At 37.7% G+C, this 17624-nt stretch overlaps 1 protein-coding gene across 1 annotated transcript in view; it reads right to left on the bottom strand.

Annotated features, from left to right (window-relative positions):
• Positions 1-17624, bottom strand: part of f8 (coagulation factor VIII, procoagulant component) — a 54175-nt gene that overhangs the window by 34416 nt on the left and 2135 nt on the right. Inside the window, exons 2-10 of the mRNA XM_079838726.1 lie at positions 14903-15000; positions 14686-14808; positions 14002-14214; positions 11911-12084; positions 10927-11151; positions 8679-8931; positions 8425-8605; positions 4558-4645; positions 2620-2837 (exon numbers count right to left, since the gene is read on the bottom strand). Coding sequence (XP_079694852.1) covers positions 2620-2837; positions 4558-4645; positions 8425-8605; positions 8679-8931; positions 10927-11151; positions 11911-12084; positions 14002-14214; positions 14686-14808; positions 14903-15000 — 1573 coding nt within the window. The remainder of the gene's footprint in view (positions 1-2619; positions 2838-4557; positions 4646-8424; positions 8606-8678; positions 8932-10926; positions 11152-11910; positions 12085-14001; positions 14215-14685; positions 14809-14902; positions 15001-17624) is intronic.

Below are 17624 nucleotides of genomic sequence, written 5' to 3'. Positions count from 1 at the left end.
TCGTTCAGGATTCACCTGCTCCACATCCATCACTCTTAACACTGGTGTACCACAGGGCTGTGTGCTATCCCGTTTCTCTACTCCCTCTTCACCGCCGACTGCAAGCCTGTGTATGGATCTAATTCTATCGCCAAGTTTGCGGACGACACAACAGTGATTGGTCTCATCAGCAACAACGATGAGACTGCCTATAGGGAGGAGATCCAGCACCTGGCCACATGGTGCACTGAAAATAACCTGCTCCTCAACACCACCAAAACGAAGGAGCTCATCGTGGACTTCAGGAAGGATTCAAGAGGCACACACGACACCATCCACATCAATGGAATGGCTGTTGAACGTGTCTCCAGTTTCAAGTTCCTGGGGATCCACATCTCGGCGGACATGTCGTGGACGACCAACACCTCCAGCCTGGTCAAGAAGGCTCACCAGCGCCTCTTCTTCCTGAGGACACTGAGGAAGAATCAGCTCTCCTCAGCTATCCTGGTGAACTTCTATCGCTGCGCAATAGAAAGCATCCTGACCATTGTATGGGAGCTGCTCTGTTGCGGAGCGCAAGGCACTGCAGCGGGTGGTAAAAACTGCCCAGCGCATCACAGGGACTCCACTGCCTGCCATCGAGCACATCCAGAGGAAACGCTGCCTGCATCGAGCTTGCAGCATCCTCAAGGACTCCTCTCACCCAGCCCACAGTTTTCTCTCCTGCCCTCCGGCAGGCATTTCAGGATCCACCGGACCAGGACCAGCAGACTAAAGAACAGTTTTTTCCCCAGAGCTGTCTCTTTACTGAACTCAAACCCCCGTTGATCCACTCCCTTCATATACTGATAGCTCTCCTACCTCACATCCGCCTTCACTTTGTTATTTGCACTACCGACTGTTTATTACAGTCACAACTGTTTACTTATTCATTTTGCACTACCATACCTTAACTGTATTATGCTCATTTGCACTGCCGACTGTTATTTACAGTACTTACTGTTTACATTTGCATTTTGCACCGTACTTCTAACTGTAATATGCAATCACTTTCCACTGCACTTTTACACTTTTTTTTTCGGATAGCTTCTGTCCATAATTTATTGCACTACCTTAATCCACTGCCATATTCCTCATTTTAGCCAAACATATCATTGTATACCTCTATCTGTAAAATTCTGTTTATAGTAATAGCCATCTGTATATTATATTACATATCCACCTGTAAATTCTGTTTATAGTAATAACCATCTGTATATTATTCACTGTACATATTCACCTGTAAATTCTGTTTATAGTAATAACCATCTCTCTATTTATAGATATATTTATATATATTCAGTACATATCCATGTCCTGCACTTATGCAAACGTTGTATATCCTGCACTTGCTGCTATTGCACTTCTGGTTAGACCTAAACTGCATTTCGTTGCCTTGTACTTGTACTTGTGTAATGACAATAAAGTTGAATCTAATCTAATCTAATTTATCACATGTGAAGCCCTGTTTGCTGACAGAGAAGGACATACTGAACATATAACAGGCAGTGCAAGTGACAATAACCGGAGAAGATGACATGGCTTACCATGTTTGTTGACTAATCCAACTCACCACAGTTGTTTGATGGACTAGTAAAAGGCACGAGAGACAAAACAGGAGACCTGGATGGCAGGCTACAGGCTAGTGAAATGCTAACGCGTTTGTGGCAAGGGGGGCGTGGTGGCCTGGTTCAGCGAGGTCGGCAACAGGAGAGAAGAGGCAGGTGACGAGCGGTACGTAAGTGGGTTAAGTGCAGAATGACATTCACCTGTGTCTCGTTGCAGTAATTGCCGTGGGGAGACCGGATAAAAGCCGGATGGAAATGCAAGGGAGAGAGAGCAGCTGAGTGGACGTGGGAGAAAGCTCTGGAGAGCGCATATGTTATCGTTACACAGAGAGTCAGAACTTGAGTTTGAATGCGCGGATAGCGCACTTTGTTTTGTGAACAGAGAGAATTAAACAAACACACGAGTCCCAGCAAGCCGACCCTGTCTCCTTCCTTCATTACACAGAGAACAGTGTTACAGTGGTGCCGAAAGCCGTGGCAGAGACTGACACGGATGAGAAGAAATTGTTAAATAAAGTCGTTATTTTTGGGGGGTTTTGCGTATAACATAACATTAAGGTTGAACCACTGGAGTCACATGGACTATTTTAACAATGTTTTTACTACCTTTCTGGATATTGAAAGTGGTAATAATCTTGCAGTCTAGGGAGGGGTCAGAGAGCTTTCGCGTTTCATCAAAAATATCTTCATTTGTGTTCAACGACATTTGGAAACGACATGAGGGTGAGGAATTAATGACAGAATTAAAATTATGGGGTAAACTAACCCTTTAACTTTTATCGCCACTCTGCTCGAATGGCAGCGATACATAAAACAACCAACGTAATACAATTTTGGCACATTTACGTTCATATGGTTTGGATAAAGCAGAATGCTCTTTTAGCGCCACTCAATCTCAACATTTCACTTTAAAAGTGAAAATGTGGAATGAAACAATGCAATACAATTTCACAGAAATGCCGCCACATGCAGGCACGTTTTTCCAATGAGCCTGGATTGAGATAATCAGAGCTACATCAGGGTCTCTTCTCACCACTTTGCCTCTTTTGTCCAGAGATTGGTATTTGCAGATGATAAGGGGTCCCACCAGCCCAGATGCCACGTCCCGAACAGGATCCACCATACTCTGGTATAAGCGGGTGAGGCATCGTGGGTCGGCATCTGTGGGTCCATCATCTGCTGTCAGCTTCCAGAGGTACGCCATTATCTCACCTGGTGGAATGGCCAAAGAACGGAGATCCACCTGTTTGTCTTCAACCCACAAACAGAGGAAAATATACATTAATTCCATTTAAAGTTATTTAACTAGAATAACTCTATTTGAGTTGAGCTATTTGAGCAAAAAATAAAACCATATTTTTAGTTTTGATTTGTTTGCTGAAATAAAATAAACATTAACTGAAATAAAATAATATGTAAACGTCTTTTGTTTAACCCTCTGGTGCTTTTCGCCATTTTTGACCGGAAAAATTTCTGTTTTGAAATGTTAAAAATCACAGCTTCATCGGAATGATAGGAAACTTGGTGACTTTTCTAGCATTAGGTATGTAAACACACACCAAAAATTGGGGTCATGATTCGAGCATGCTGTAAAAAAAAAAAGTAGCATTCATTGTCTTCGGTCATAAATGACCTACCATAGGAAATTAACGGGAAATCGGCAATTCACAGAATATTTGTGTGTACAATCTACAAATCGGCCACAATGCTGAAAAAAAGTACACAGCAGTAAAGGGGTGACACTCTGAAACATCAAGAGTGTGATATTGACACATCCACTCACACACACACGCACACTTATACACACACACACACACCTATGAAAAACTGAGCCTATGAACCACATTTTGAATTTTTTAAAATCACAGCTTCATCGAAAAAATATGAAACTTCGTGACTTTTCTAGCATTAGGTATGTTAACACAAAAAAAGGGGTGACATTCTAAAACATCAAGAATGTGATATTGACACATCCACTCACACACACACACACACACACACACCTATGAAAAACTGAACCTATGAACCACATTTGGAATTTAAAAAAATCACAGCTTCATCAGAATGAAATGAAACTTGGTGAATTTTCTAGGATTAGATATGTGAACACACATTCAAATTGAGGGCATGATTCGAGCATGCTAAGTGGTCGTAAAAAAAAAATACTCCCACTTGTGCTCTTCGGTCAAAAATGACACCATGGGAAATCTGCAAAAACACAAATTCACAGAAAAAAATCGATATTTCTAACAAAAAAAATTATATAAACTTTATAATAAAATAGTTTTTGAGATTTTTTTAAATATATATTCAATCCATTAAAAAAAAATCTAGATTAAATGTGTTCAAAACAGAACTAGGGAATTCTCCATAGAGACCTCTAGTGGTTACACACATGGTTGCATGATTTCTTAAATAATTCCAAAAGAGGGCGCTAATCTGCCTTCAAAAAAATTAATTTTCAAGGCCTAGTCTCTATTTTAACCTGAAATACTGCAATAATTAAAAAAATAAAATAATAAATAACAAACAACATTTTTTTGTATAATTTTCAATGGCAAAAATAGACCATAATTATTGCATAAATATTAAAAAAATACCATCAAATCATCTCAAAATACAAAATTAAAAAGAAAAAATATTATTGAAGAAAAATAAATTGCATTGGTTTTACTGGGGTGGAGGAAGATTAATTTTTAGGTGTCCGGTCACTTATGACCGGGAAGACATCCAATGCAACCCCTAAACGAAGAGCACCAGAGGGTTAAGCTAATTTCCAAGGCAACAAATCTCATTTTTATTTCAAATGTTCTGTTTAACTTGAAAACTGGAATAAAATTAATAAACTATAGACATGTTTAAAAATAAATAAAAATTATACTTTCTTTAACTAGTTTTATTTAAAAAGCTTTTATTAAAATTTAAAACAATATACAAATGAAAAATAAATGGTAACAATCTATTGTCAAACCTTTGTTTGTTGTCCTCAAAGGCTGAACGCTGGTTAGCCCATTTGGATACATGTTGAATGGTCGACTGGCCTTATTTTTAAAAACAATCTAATAGAGAAATACAAACGAGTGAATTTCAGAAAGCTTCGAAAAAATTAATCACATCAAATGAATTGTCTCAGTTTAACACTTTAAAGCCAGCATTGAATTTGAATCTTGAAGCATCAGTATAGAAGAAAAGATCTGCTGCTAATTCCGTTAAATCACGATTTTAAATATCTAGATGAACTGTCAACGATCTCTCACTGAATATTAATTTCACATTCTCTTTATTGAAATGCAAAATAGCAACCAGCATCTCTTTTTGTGTTTCATGAAAGAAATAAAGGTTTGGAACAACATAAAAGTGAAGAGATTTACATTTATGCATGTGGCAGACCCTTATACATTGCATTCATTTAATCAGTTCTTGCTTTCCCCTGGGATCGAACCCATGACCTCTTGCATTGCTTATGCCACGCTCTACCATTATGACAACACTTTAGGGAAATAATCTCCAAGGATGTGATTTTTCTGTATATATACAGATTTCCGTATTTTCCGGCCTGAAAAGTATGACCCACGCTGGTTACTTTATGATGATTGAAATCGTGAACATTTTTACGTTTTCTAATAAAAAAATGTCATGCATGGATTGCTTCTGGCAGCACTGCTCGAGCTTGTGGCGCCATCTGTGGGACAGTTAGTCAGGGTTCAAAGTAGGGCTGGACCAGAATATTCGAATATTCGTTCTGTGGTTGGTATTCGAATTTCAGTTCAGATTCGAATATTTGTTGTTTTGTTTTGTTTTTTTTCGCACACCTGGCATCCCCCTCGAAACGGTTCTCATTCACGCTTGAATATGTTTACACTATAAAATCTGGCGAAATACAATACTCTTTTATTTAACACTTATTATTAAACACTTTTATATAACACAATACAACACTTATTATACAATACAATTATCTTATAGCCTAGTCGTTTTTAATAGGATGGACAGTTGAATAGGAACCCAACCTCGTTATACTTAATAAATATATTTGCTTCTTCTTAGCATAAGTGTTCCTTGCAACGCTGCAATGAAGTATTCTCTGTCTAGACTAGCGCTCAACTGCGTGAGCTTATATGGAAGAAGCGCATGTCTGAGCTTGCATTTTGGGTTAAGCAGTGTTGATTTGACATTGTGGAAAATATAATAATAGAATGAAAATGTTTTAGCCTTTTTACCCGTTAAGGATGTGACAGTGAGCAGTGAATGAATGACTGTGTGGCTGTGAATGAATGACAGTGCAGCCGTGAATGAATGACAGTGTGGTTGTGAACGAATGACAGTGTGGCTGTGAACGAATGACAGTGTGGCTGTGAACGAATGACAGTGTGGCTGTGAATGAATTACAGTGCGGCTGTGAGCATTTTACTTTTGGTTTATCGCTTATTCGGGGGCGGGTTGCTTGAATGGTGGGTTCATTAGCCTATTATTCTTAATGAGAAACACAACAACAAAACAGTACAATGACAAACTCCCTTAAATAGGCACTTTTACATTTTGAAACCAAATCTTCCGTAATCATCTTGTCATTCACCTCCTCACTCTCTGATGAATGAAATCTGACTCCTGCTGCTGATCTGTGCTGAGACTCTCGTTCGGTTTTTAATTGTAGTTAATCTGTTCTCTAACTAAACTAAATTATTTTTGCTACAATAAAATATCAATAACGGTGGGGGGAGGTGCCGCGGTGGGCAAGTGATGTTACCAGTGTTATGCCTGAACACTAACACCGACTATCACAGAAAGCCTATAATTACCCGTTATTATTATCAATCTAAATTAATCTACTGTGAAATATAGGAGCTTGTTACTGGGACGTAACAGACCTGTGTACTTTGTATCACTAGGGCAGTGTCCATTCTCGGATCGTTTAAGCTGTGCCCGCATGAGGTGTGCCGCTTCTCCAGATTCCTGCCTCTATTAGAGAGAAGAATATGTTGACCCCCCTCCCTCCGAAGGGGTGTTGATTACTTCCGAAGCTCAAAAAATGGTATTCGGACCAGTCCTAGTTCAAAGTAGCCGATAGCATCTACCGATTTCTTGTCATCTTGATTGGCCAATCCCGATCATTCAATCTTTATGTGATATGTAAGCTCTCTGTTGACCGTCACTGTTAATATATATTTTTTTCAGATAAAGTAATACCACAGATGTTGCTGTGGTTATATTATTTACAGTAATGTTGTAATTGTTGTATTAATTGAGAATCAAAAACTGTGAAGGCCTTTAAAAACAGAGCTTAGTAAAGAGCCGACAAGACTTTAAACTGAACATAGGCCCTGTTTACACCTGGTTTTAAGATGTGTTTTGGTCGATCGGATCACAAGTAGACGAGGGGGAGACATTCCCGTTTACACCTGGGGCCAGATTTACAAAACAGGGCAAATTAGCGTAATTCACAAAAACTCAGATGGGAGTGTAAAATTCTGCTCGTGATCTACTGACTACGCACAAAATAAAGCAGATAGATGCAGTCGGAATCATTTCCATGATGACCATTGCAATTTTCCAGTTAGCGTCTGGTTTAAGACATGCTTTTTTGGGCGGTAAATAATGCTGCAAACAACAGTAAACTGACTAGCGTAAACCTTAGTAAATCACAGCACATGATTCGTTTAAATATTCTCCTCCCACACATTTTGTGCCTGAAAGGGAAACTTCTACAAATGCATATGCAATAAGGTCAGCTGCAAAAAATAACCCTGTCCACGTCTTTATAGCGCTAATTTATCACTGTGTGTCTTTAGTAAATCCTGCCAATAGTTTTTTTTTACGGTTTGCACTGCAGCAAGCTGTTAGTAAATCTGGCCCCTGGTGTTTTAATCCGTCTCTTTTGTCCACTTTCAACCACTTCTGTCCTGATTTCTTCATGGGGAGATCTATGGGCGGGTAAATGCATGGGCTTTTCAGATCTTTAGATCTAATAGACAAAATAAGCTCACACAATTTACATATGAACGTGAAAGAAGACGGCGGAAAAACAGAGAACATCAGCTTTAGTTTCTGCTCTGACAACTGCAAGACCAGTCGAACGCTGTTAGTGTGTGTCAGAAATCAGGAATGGTGAGAGAATGTTGAGCTTGGAACGCTTTTCCACTTCAAACCAAACTTGGGTCTCCAGCTGGCAAAGTTTAAATTCCATCTAGCTAGCGCGGTTCCCATAATGTTTACGCATTAGGTCAGTAGGTGGAGAGAAGATGGTCTTTTGTCTGTTCGAACACATTCGCCCACAAGCGTTTACACTACGAAAGCAATCCGGTTGAATGTGTTTTCCACTACCTCTGGAAGTGGTAGAAAGTGGACAAGCTCAAAACGTTTTAGACCCTGTTCACACCTGTATTTAGCGTCGTCCACTTGTGATCCGATCGACCAAAACACATCTTAATGCCAGGTGTAAACAGGCCATAATTGCAGGCTGTCAGTCAGTTCAGTTACATTGTTATCGTTGTAACTAAAGTCATCACATATATTACGTCATCAAATTGGGATCGGTTTGTGAGAGCGGACAAATTTAGTGACTACTGATCGAGTCAGAGAATGTGATTATCGGCCAATACAGATCTACGGCCGATCGATCAGAGCAGTTCAAAGGCCCAAATACGAGTAAAATAAATCGCTTGTGTAACTGTTACTCCAAGTTGCCCAGTAACTTTTTTAATGAATTTTGACTTTGCATGTTTGTGATATGGCTGAGTATGATCATCAATTCGCAATGATTGTGATGTAACCCCTCAGGTTTTCCCTCTTTTTTTTAGCTGATCACATGCCTGTATCTCTTTAGATCTACATTTCGTACCTGAAACGTATCACCCACTTCCCCTCTGAGCTCTGGACCCATCAGCATTTTGCCAGTGGTTTTCTTCGCAGTGAAGGTCTTGTCAGTGTACTCTATGAAAGCCACCTTCTTATAGACCCCACCCAAGCGCTGAGGACCTTTCCTGAACCACTCCGATGCTGCTGATGATGATTGTAAAGGCCTAAACATAAAAATCAACATTAGTTTCAGTCAGTTTCACATTCATTCATCTCAGGACATACTTGCAGCCATACCGGTCGCCGCTTTGAGACGAATAGTCCCAGTCCATCTCCTCTGCAGCAATGTAATGGACCCACACTTTAGGTCTCCCCTTGGCGCTCGACCGAAGTATGGATACAGGGCCTCCTTGCTTGTACACTATGGAGAACATGTTGTTTTCATCGTCCTCCTCGTCATTATCAGCATGTTTGACATTCCGTTTGTCTGGGATTGGGACCACCACAGGTTCAGGGCAGTTATCAACAGTGAAGAATGCATTCATACCAGCTGGAGAGGAGGATTAAATTGAATGTTAGAAAAACATTAAAACAAAGTCTTTGATTTTGGGCTCTACTAGAATAGCCTTTAATGCAAAAACAAAATTTTCCCCATATTCTCCATCATGGAGCATATGATTTATGGTGCGTTTAATGATTATGAACACAAAAGGTTAACCATGGAAAACCAAATCTATACCTATTTATTGCATTAATATACCATCAATTAAACTAAAGCTGGCATGGAGGAAGCCTTATGTATAATTACAAACTAAAGTCACTATGACTGACATCTATTTCTAAAGTAAGCTACAGTACATGTAGGATAAATATGTGGGACAAAGTTTCTGCAACAGCTCTCTGATGCGGTGTACTAAGTCAGTGTCCGATTTCCTTGCTTCATTTAATTCTCTCCTTGCTTATATAGTGCACCCAACTGCCATGACCTATATAGGAATTAGAGAATAAGTAAACAAGTGAGTGATTTCGGACACAGCAACAGAGTCGACACAGAGAGTCGATTCCTGTGCTGGAGTCAACCCCAACTATCGGGCTATTCAGAGTTGAGGAACCGACTCTTTTGGAGTCTACTCCCCATCACTACCTAACATAACCGCCAGTTTCAACAAACTACTAACTCACTCAACCAGGCCTGTCCCTTTATTCTGCATATTCATTATTTAAATTAGGAATATTGTGACGTGTTGGTTCCTGGAAGAAAACTCAAGACTACAATGGAAGTGCTTCCGGGAGTTCAGAAACACTGACACTGATATAGAGAAGTCCCTTTAAGACAAGTCCTTTCACTCTGCGGCCATCTTTGAAACGCCTCTCAGACATGCAAGTGAATGAAATCTGACAACAACTGTCTTATAGCCATCTAAACGCTTGAATCATGATAAAAAAAATAGCAACCGGAGCTTCTAACAGCAGCTGCAGTGGTGCGATGACTTTACTAATCAACGATTGGCTCTTTCATTTAGAAGGCAGGGCTAATTTGCCATATTGGGCGTTGCACTTTCTCCCATTCATAAGTATTCGGAGTGTACCTTCTTCCTCTATATAAAGTCTTTGAATTAAATTCTAAGAATTCAGTTATACCAATTACATTTCAAAGTAAAAAAAACACAGTTTGTTCCTTACAATTTCATTGAGACGATCAAAGCACAAAGTTCATATTCCTCATAGGTCAACAACATGACTCTTTTTTTCCTTATCGAAAAAAATGTCAGTTGTCACAGTTGTATAGCACTTTATTCAATATACATTGTTTCAAAGCAGCTAGCTGTTAAAAAAAAGAAAATAACTTTGTTCTTGTTGTAAAATTCACAAATTATGAAACAAATAAAATTTTGCTATTGCGAATTTTGCTTCAAGTTCAAATATGATCTTTTATTCTTCTGAAGACGTTTCATGTCTCATCAGTCACTATAACACAGTATGATACCTAATAAATCTTTTTGCACATGATCACTAAGATGTAGTTTACTTTATCTCTTTTATTTTCTTTTATTTTGAACGTTTGAAGCCCCCTCTATCAGAAAATGGCGCAAAACTTACACTACCATTCAAAAGTTTGGGATCTGTAATATTTCTGCTCAGTAAGGCTGCATTTATTTGATAAAAAATACAGTAAAAACAGAAATATTGTGAAATATTATTACAATGTAAAACAGCTGTTTTCTATGTGAATATATAGTGAAGTGTAATTTATTCCTGTGATCAAAACTAAGTTTTCAGCATCATTACTCCAGTCTTCAGTGTCACATGATCCTTCAGAAATCATAATCCTAATAGGGTGATTTGATGCTCAAGAAACATTTATGATTATTATAAATGTTAAAAAAAGTTGTACTGCTTCATATTTCTGTGGAAAATTTAATGTATCCTTGCACATCACCCACTTCACCTTAGCGCCATTACCTTTACAAAGTAAGTACTTATGATATTCAGATGAGAATTATTACAGTACAAATTTGAAACCTTGTATATGAAAGAGTCTTACCTGTCTCATGAGAGTGGATCTTGCAGGAGATCATGAACTTTCCGGGAGCAGAAGGCTTCATCAGAGCCGTAGTGAAGGTCATTGGCGTCATCTCAATGGTTACCCGCTTATGGTTGAACACCTTTAGGGTGTGTCCTTCAAACTGGATGCTGTGGATCTCTGGGGTGGAGCCAAGACCAATAAGATGCCAGGACACCACCGGGCTCTTCTGGCACACGGTTAGACCTGATGAAACAAGAGCAGAGATACAGAATACATGAGAATTACAACATGTGTCAACTCAAAACAGTAGAGTGTTAAATATTATTAAACCTGTAAAGAATATGTTCAACCCAGTAACAAAAATAAGAAATGAGAATGCTTAATTTTTTTTTTATATATATATGTATAAATATATGAATATATAGTAAAGTTTAATTTATTCCTGTGATCAAAGCTGAATTTTCAGCATCATTACTGCAGTCTTCAGTGTCACATGATCCATCAGAAATCATTATAATATGATAATTTACTGCTCAGTTATATTGATGCTCAATTATTAATAATGGTTCTTATTTTTACCAATATTGAAAACAGTTTCTGCTGCTTTAATTTTTAATTTGTCAAAGTTATAAATAAATATTTTGTAACATTATATAATATTTGAAGATGCTGATTATAAGTATTCATTTCATAAAAAAAAAAAAAATCTGTTTCAGTGTCCACAGAAATCTGAAAGCATCATAACTGTTTTCAACATTAATAGTCATCAGAAATGTTTCTTGAGCATCAAATCGTCATATGAGAATGATTTCTGGAGGATCATGTGACACTGAAGACAATTCAGCTTTGATCACAGGAATAAATTACACTTTATATTTGCATAGAAAAATATTTCACAATATTACTTTTTTTAATTCAAATAAATATAGTATTCTTTCAAAAACATTAAAACCCCTTAATTATTCCAAACTTTTGACCAGTAGTGTAGAAGTAGTTTTGCACCTGGTAAAGTAGAGTTGATGTATCCATTGATGGTGTGGTACTGGGTCGGATTGGATGTTTTCTTCAGTTTGTCTGCTCTGCCCACTTCCTGGTACCAGCTCTTACTCTCATCGAAGACAGCAAGAAGCAAAATAAACTCTTTGGCCTTCCGCTCTCTCTCCTCCGTCAGAGCCTCTGAGAGGGGTCAAATGTTAAAGGAAATGTCACATATTTATTAGCAGACTCATTCAGTACATATCGTTAAAGAGGACCTATTATGCCCTTTTAAAGGTGCACTATGTAACTTTTCCATCAACTAGAGGTAGCCTGTTCTAAACAAAGGAGTAGTTTGATGATGCCAAGTTTGAGTGCAGAATCTTGGGACATGTGGTCTTAACCTCACAGCCGGTGGAAAAGAATCGGGATAGGATGCAATTATTAACGTTACTGTAGTATGAAGCAGAGCAGGACCGAGTGTTGTGGAGCTGAGCAAGGCCGCTGGAGCGATTGTTAATAAGATGAAGGCAACACACGCCTCACAAGCAGTGGGACTTTTATTATGACACAGTCGTCGGCGCCATTTCCGCTTTTCCGATCATGAGTATGAGGTAACACAGCTCTGATTATCATATTATACAGTTAACATCGGAGTGTGTTGAAAATTAAGTTATGACGTTACTCTGTGTGTTCGCTCGGCGGCTACTATGACACTTGCTCACACTGCAGTAAGAGTAAAGCGTTTCTGAAAAAAAAAAACAGTGTAACGCAGATATGACGCAATCGACAGGCGACTCCCTCACACGTCCCGGTTCCTTGGTTAAAATAGCAATTTCTCATAATAGTTTGATTTACAAATTTGATTTACTAATAGTTGGAAACATTTGGTATATTGTAAGTACTCAACTGAACAAAATATACAACACTGGCCTATGGGATAGGTCTTGATGTTGTTTTTGGGCTCTACTAGAATAGCCTTTAATGCAGAAACACAATTTTCCCCATATTCTCCATTGTTGCAGCTCGTCTCTTCCCAGTCTGTCAATAACGCTCTGGTGTGCGTTTCCCGTACAACGACGTAACTCACTGCTTAACTTCCATAGTACGATGCATCGTTGAAGAAATCAACTAGCTAGTTACGACTGTTTCCCGAAACCGTATTGTCGCAAATTTGTCGTTCAACCACGTTGGTTGATGATGTCACGCAGGTGGTGGAGTAATAACTTCTTTTAATAGATCTGTTTAAGGTTGAATTAATGCTAGATTTTTTGCAATAAATTATGAACGTCATCTGTGGAGTAATTCAAATTTTTCTCAGTTATTTAGCTTTATTTCCAGATTCAATCATTGTCTCGTCCTTACGTTCTAGAGCACGCACATGCGACATGCGCACTCTTTAAAAACGGTGCTTTAAATCTCTTGACAAACTATAAGATGTAAATGACATTTGTATGTATTCTAAATAATGTCAGCTTGCTTATTTTGCTCAAGATGTCCTGCAAACAAGAAACTATGCTTCTAACCACAGGTCGAGAGCTGTCGTTCCAACCACACAACTTTGCGATGCTGTTTGCGAACGTTCGTTGGAACTATGGTCTCGAGAAACACTGACTCGTTGAACTATGCTGCTAACGACGGAACTTGCGACCATAGTTGGCTAACGACGCTTTCGGGAAACGTACCCCTGTTTAGTTCCTGTCTCTATAAAGCCCCTCCTTCGGAAAAGCACACTGTGCTCTGATTGGTCGTCTGGAGCAGTGTGTTGTGATTGGTCAAGTGTTTGGGAAATGTCCCGCCCCTTACCATGACCGCCAGTTTCAACACACTCCTAACTAACTCAACCAGGCCCCGCCCCTTTATTCTGCATATTAATTATTTAAATGAGGAATATTGTGATGTGTTGGTTCCTGGAAGAAAACTCAAGACTACAATGGAGGCGTTTCAGGAGTTCAGAAACACTGATATAGAGAAGACGCTTTCATGATCAAACAGCAACATTACACACTAAAGAGAGATGAACATGGGAAAAAGCAGAATAGGACCCCTTTAAATTGATATTTTACTTCTAAATTAATATGTTTGACACATCCCAACAGAGAAGGATCAGAGTCGCACCTGGTTTACAGATCAACAAAGTCCCAATGAGTCCGCTGTTGAAGTCTCGGATGATGTCGACCTGTGATGAGTAAATGTAGGTGAGACAGTCCGGGTCTGATGTGGTTGGTCCGGAGTTGGGGGAAATGTCCCACACGTACTTGTAGTAACCACCAGGAGGCACTGAATCATCCACTCGCTCCTGAAGAGAACTGGAGTCTTCGTACCCCGCGCCTGCCGTTGAAAAGCAGAAGGATGTTGAGGTTTATCTTTACACACTATGGGGTTTTAAAACCTGTCAGGATATTGCTGCTCTCTCAGGATATTGCTTTCGTTTTCCTGTGGGTAAGCCCAGACTTACTATATGTTGGTTTATACAACTGCCAAACAGGAAATCGCATGCACGTTAAGCAGTCTGGAATGTATTAATATCTCCAGTGTTACAAAACAAATTCCAGAATTTCAAATGGAGTCTATAACGATGCTGTGAATTAACTAAAGTTAATCCTCCCTGTTCTAGCCTGTACTATTGCGAACGATAGCTGTAGCTCTGTATTACTAGCACTTCTCATGTTTATTGCCTCTTTAAGATGAATCTCTTGTTGTGTTCCTCAATTGTAAGTCTCTTTGGATAAAAGAGAATAAATGTAAACATCTATAGAATTCCGAGAAGATGAAGGCAAATCCGCAGCACGTTCCGTTTACCTTCCGATTGTTTCCAGTACGGAACGCCGATGGGAGAAATACTGAAAGATTGTGATGCAAAGTTTTTGAAGTGCACCACAACCCTGTCGTTCACCACTGTTCTGATAGTCGGGCCTTGAATACCTGAAACAGATGGAAAACAGAAATGACTTAACATTCTGTTTGTTGAATTCAAATCATCTTGATGTTTTTCATAGGAAGCAGGGTTCATACTGACCAGCCCATGGAGGTTTTGCCTTTGGTGTTGTAAAAGTGGAATCAGTGTATTCCGTATATACAGCCTTAATATACTTCTGGACACCAGATGAAAATTTCCTGTTAAGAATGAATAAACTGTAACTAGTAATTTATACAATTCTGCAATTTCATAATGCAATGCTAAATGTATGCAGTTTGTTTATTTATTACACTGAAACAGCTTTACATTTACTAGTGCAAATAAAATCTATTGACAAAGGAGGATTAGTTGGTGCTATATTTTTAGATTTGCGTAAAGACTTTGATACAGTTAATCACACATTTCTTCTCTCTAAACTGTCTAAGTTTCAGTTTTCATCTGGAGCTTAGTGTGGATATTCTCATATTTATCAAATAGAGAACAATGTGTGAAAATGAAAGGGGTTCAGTCCTGTAACTTACATTATACATTAGGTGTACCCCAAGGTTCAGTGTTAGGTCCTTTATTATTTAGTCTGTACAACCATTATCATCATTGTAGGACCTTATAGAATTTTTTTTTTTTTTTTAGTTTTGACAATTTTAGAATTTTTCAAATTTGTGTACAGTATATAACATTTTAAATGGTTTGACTTCTTCTGTACTATTTAATTTTGTTCATTTTCGTTCTAAAAACTCTGAGATTTACCAGATTATCATCCATAAGTGATTCTGTGGTTCCATTTGGTCATTCTGCTTTTGGACTGTCATCTTTCTCAGTGAAAATGCCTCATTGTAATGTAAAATGGTGTAAATCTATTTGTCTTTTTCAATTTAATTTACTGTAAATAAAATGTACTGTACTAGATATTTTACTATATTTACTATAAAATTTACTATAAAATCAAAGCCATATGTCTAACCAAGTTCTGTTCCAAATTTGAAGTTGATATCACAAAAATTTAAAGTGATAGTTCACCCAAAAATTTAAATTCTGTCATCATTTACTCACCCTCCAAACCTGTATGAGTTGCTTTGTTCTGCTGAACACAAAAGAAGATATTTTGAAGAATGTTTGTAACCAAGCAGAGAGAGCAACCATTGACTACCATAGTATTTTTTCCCTACTATGGTAGTCAATAGTTGCTCTATCTGCTTGGTTACAAACATTCTTCAAAATATCTTCTTTTGTGTTCAGCAGAACAAAGAAACTCATACAGGTTTGGAACAACTTGAGGGTGAGTAAATGATGACAGAATTTTCATTTTTGGGTGAACTATCCCTTTAAGTTCCCATGAGATTTTGTTTAGGAACAAAATAGCCACCTGGTGTCATCCACATTACATTGTATTTTTTTAATTTAATTTAATTTTATGCATTCTCCTGTAACAAATTAATAAACTTCTGTCCAAATATCACTTCTATCACAAAACAGTCAGCAAATATGAAACCTTGAGACTCAGACCTTTCCGTTGAAATGCGTTTTGTCAAGATTAGAACAGATTTTGGTTATAGTTAAAATAAATGTTGTAATATGAAACCTGACACCGCCCCCTAGGGGAGGAGCCTGCTAAAATAATTTAGAGTACCGTTTCCATGGTAACACAACTTCCAATTTCAAAATGGATTTCACAGGATGAATTTTGAGTTTGTAAGCTTCCGAATGATACCTAATTTATGATGATTACTAAAAAAAATATGATATATGAAATAAATGCGATAAAAAAAGAGTGCCAAGCGAGACGGTGACAGATTTTATTATTTTTTTTGTTTGTTTGTTTGTTTGTTTTTGGCCCTGTGTGTGTGTGTGTTTGTGTGTGTGTTTTATTGTACACTGTCAAAAAAAGTTGCTGCCTTAAATTTTTAAGTACAATCAACTTGGATATTTAAGTAATTTCAACTTAAAATTTTCTATTAAATTTAATAGAAAATTTTGAAAAAAGTAGAAAATTGTTTATTTTGATGAGTTAAAGTAATTTAAAAACATATGTTGTCATAACTTATTGATCATATAATTTGAGTTATTATACAAAGGCTAAGACAGACATGTCCACATATTTTCAAAAACATAAGCGCATCATATATAGGGGGAGAGCGTGGCACAACCTAACGCTTTTTGACTTTCTCAGTTAAATGAGGCTTATGTGTAAATCTACTTGGGGTTCAGAGTATTTATTTTTTTGCATATTAATTTCCCACTTGTCTAGTACAATTATGTGGTTTTGTTTCATTAATACAGTGTATACTTTTTTCTTGATTTACCCCGAAAGAATGGAAGTGAAATGTGACAACATGCCCCATTGTAACATGTGAGGGGCACTATGCAACTGACCAAATGACAGCTTAAAATGGCTTTAAATAAAAATAATGGCATTTTATAATCATTACAAGTATACACATTTTTGAGTTTGACAACAAACACACTTCAAAACACAGCTATACAACATAGTTCAAAACATAATAATATTTAAGCATTTCTGAACATTGACTCAATCTTTATTCAATTTTTTTAATCATGGTTTCTCAATAGAATTGATAAAAGTATAGAATATAATAGCATAGTTCTAATAGGGGCTCATTGTAACGCAGTGTGACAACATGCCCCATCTGCGCAACTGCGATTTAACCGCAGCTCGTGTCTTCTGCTGTCCGATCAGCATTAAAGAACGATCTCAACGGTTAAATAGCAGATATGATTAGAATAATATCAGATTTGTCTAATTTTAAATAAACCCAAAAAACAGAGATGAAAAATAAACTTAAGAAATTTATTTTTGCTATGG

The sequence above is a fragment of the Gobio gobio genome, assembly GCF_949357685.1.
Source record: "Gobio gobio genome assembly, chromosome: 16".
Taxonomy (NCBI): Eukaryota; Metazoa; Chordata; class Actinopteri; order Cypriniformes; family Gobionidae; genus Gobio; species Gobio gobio.
This window is presented reverse-complemented; position numbering and strand designations above follow the sequence as displayed.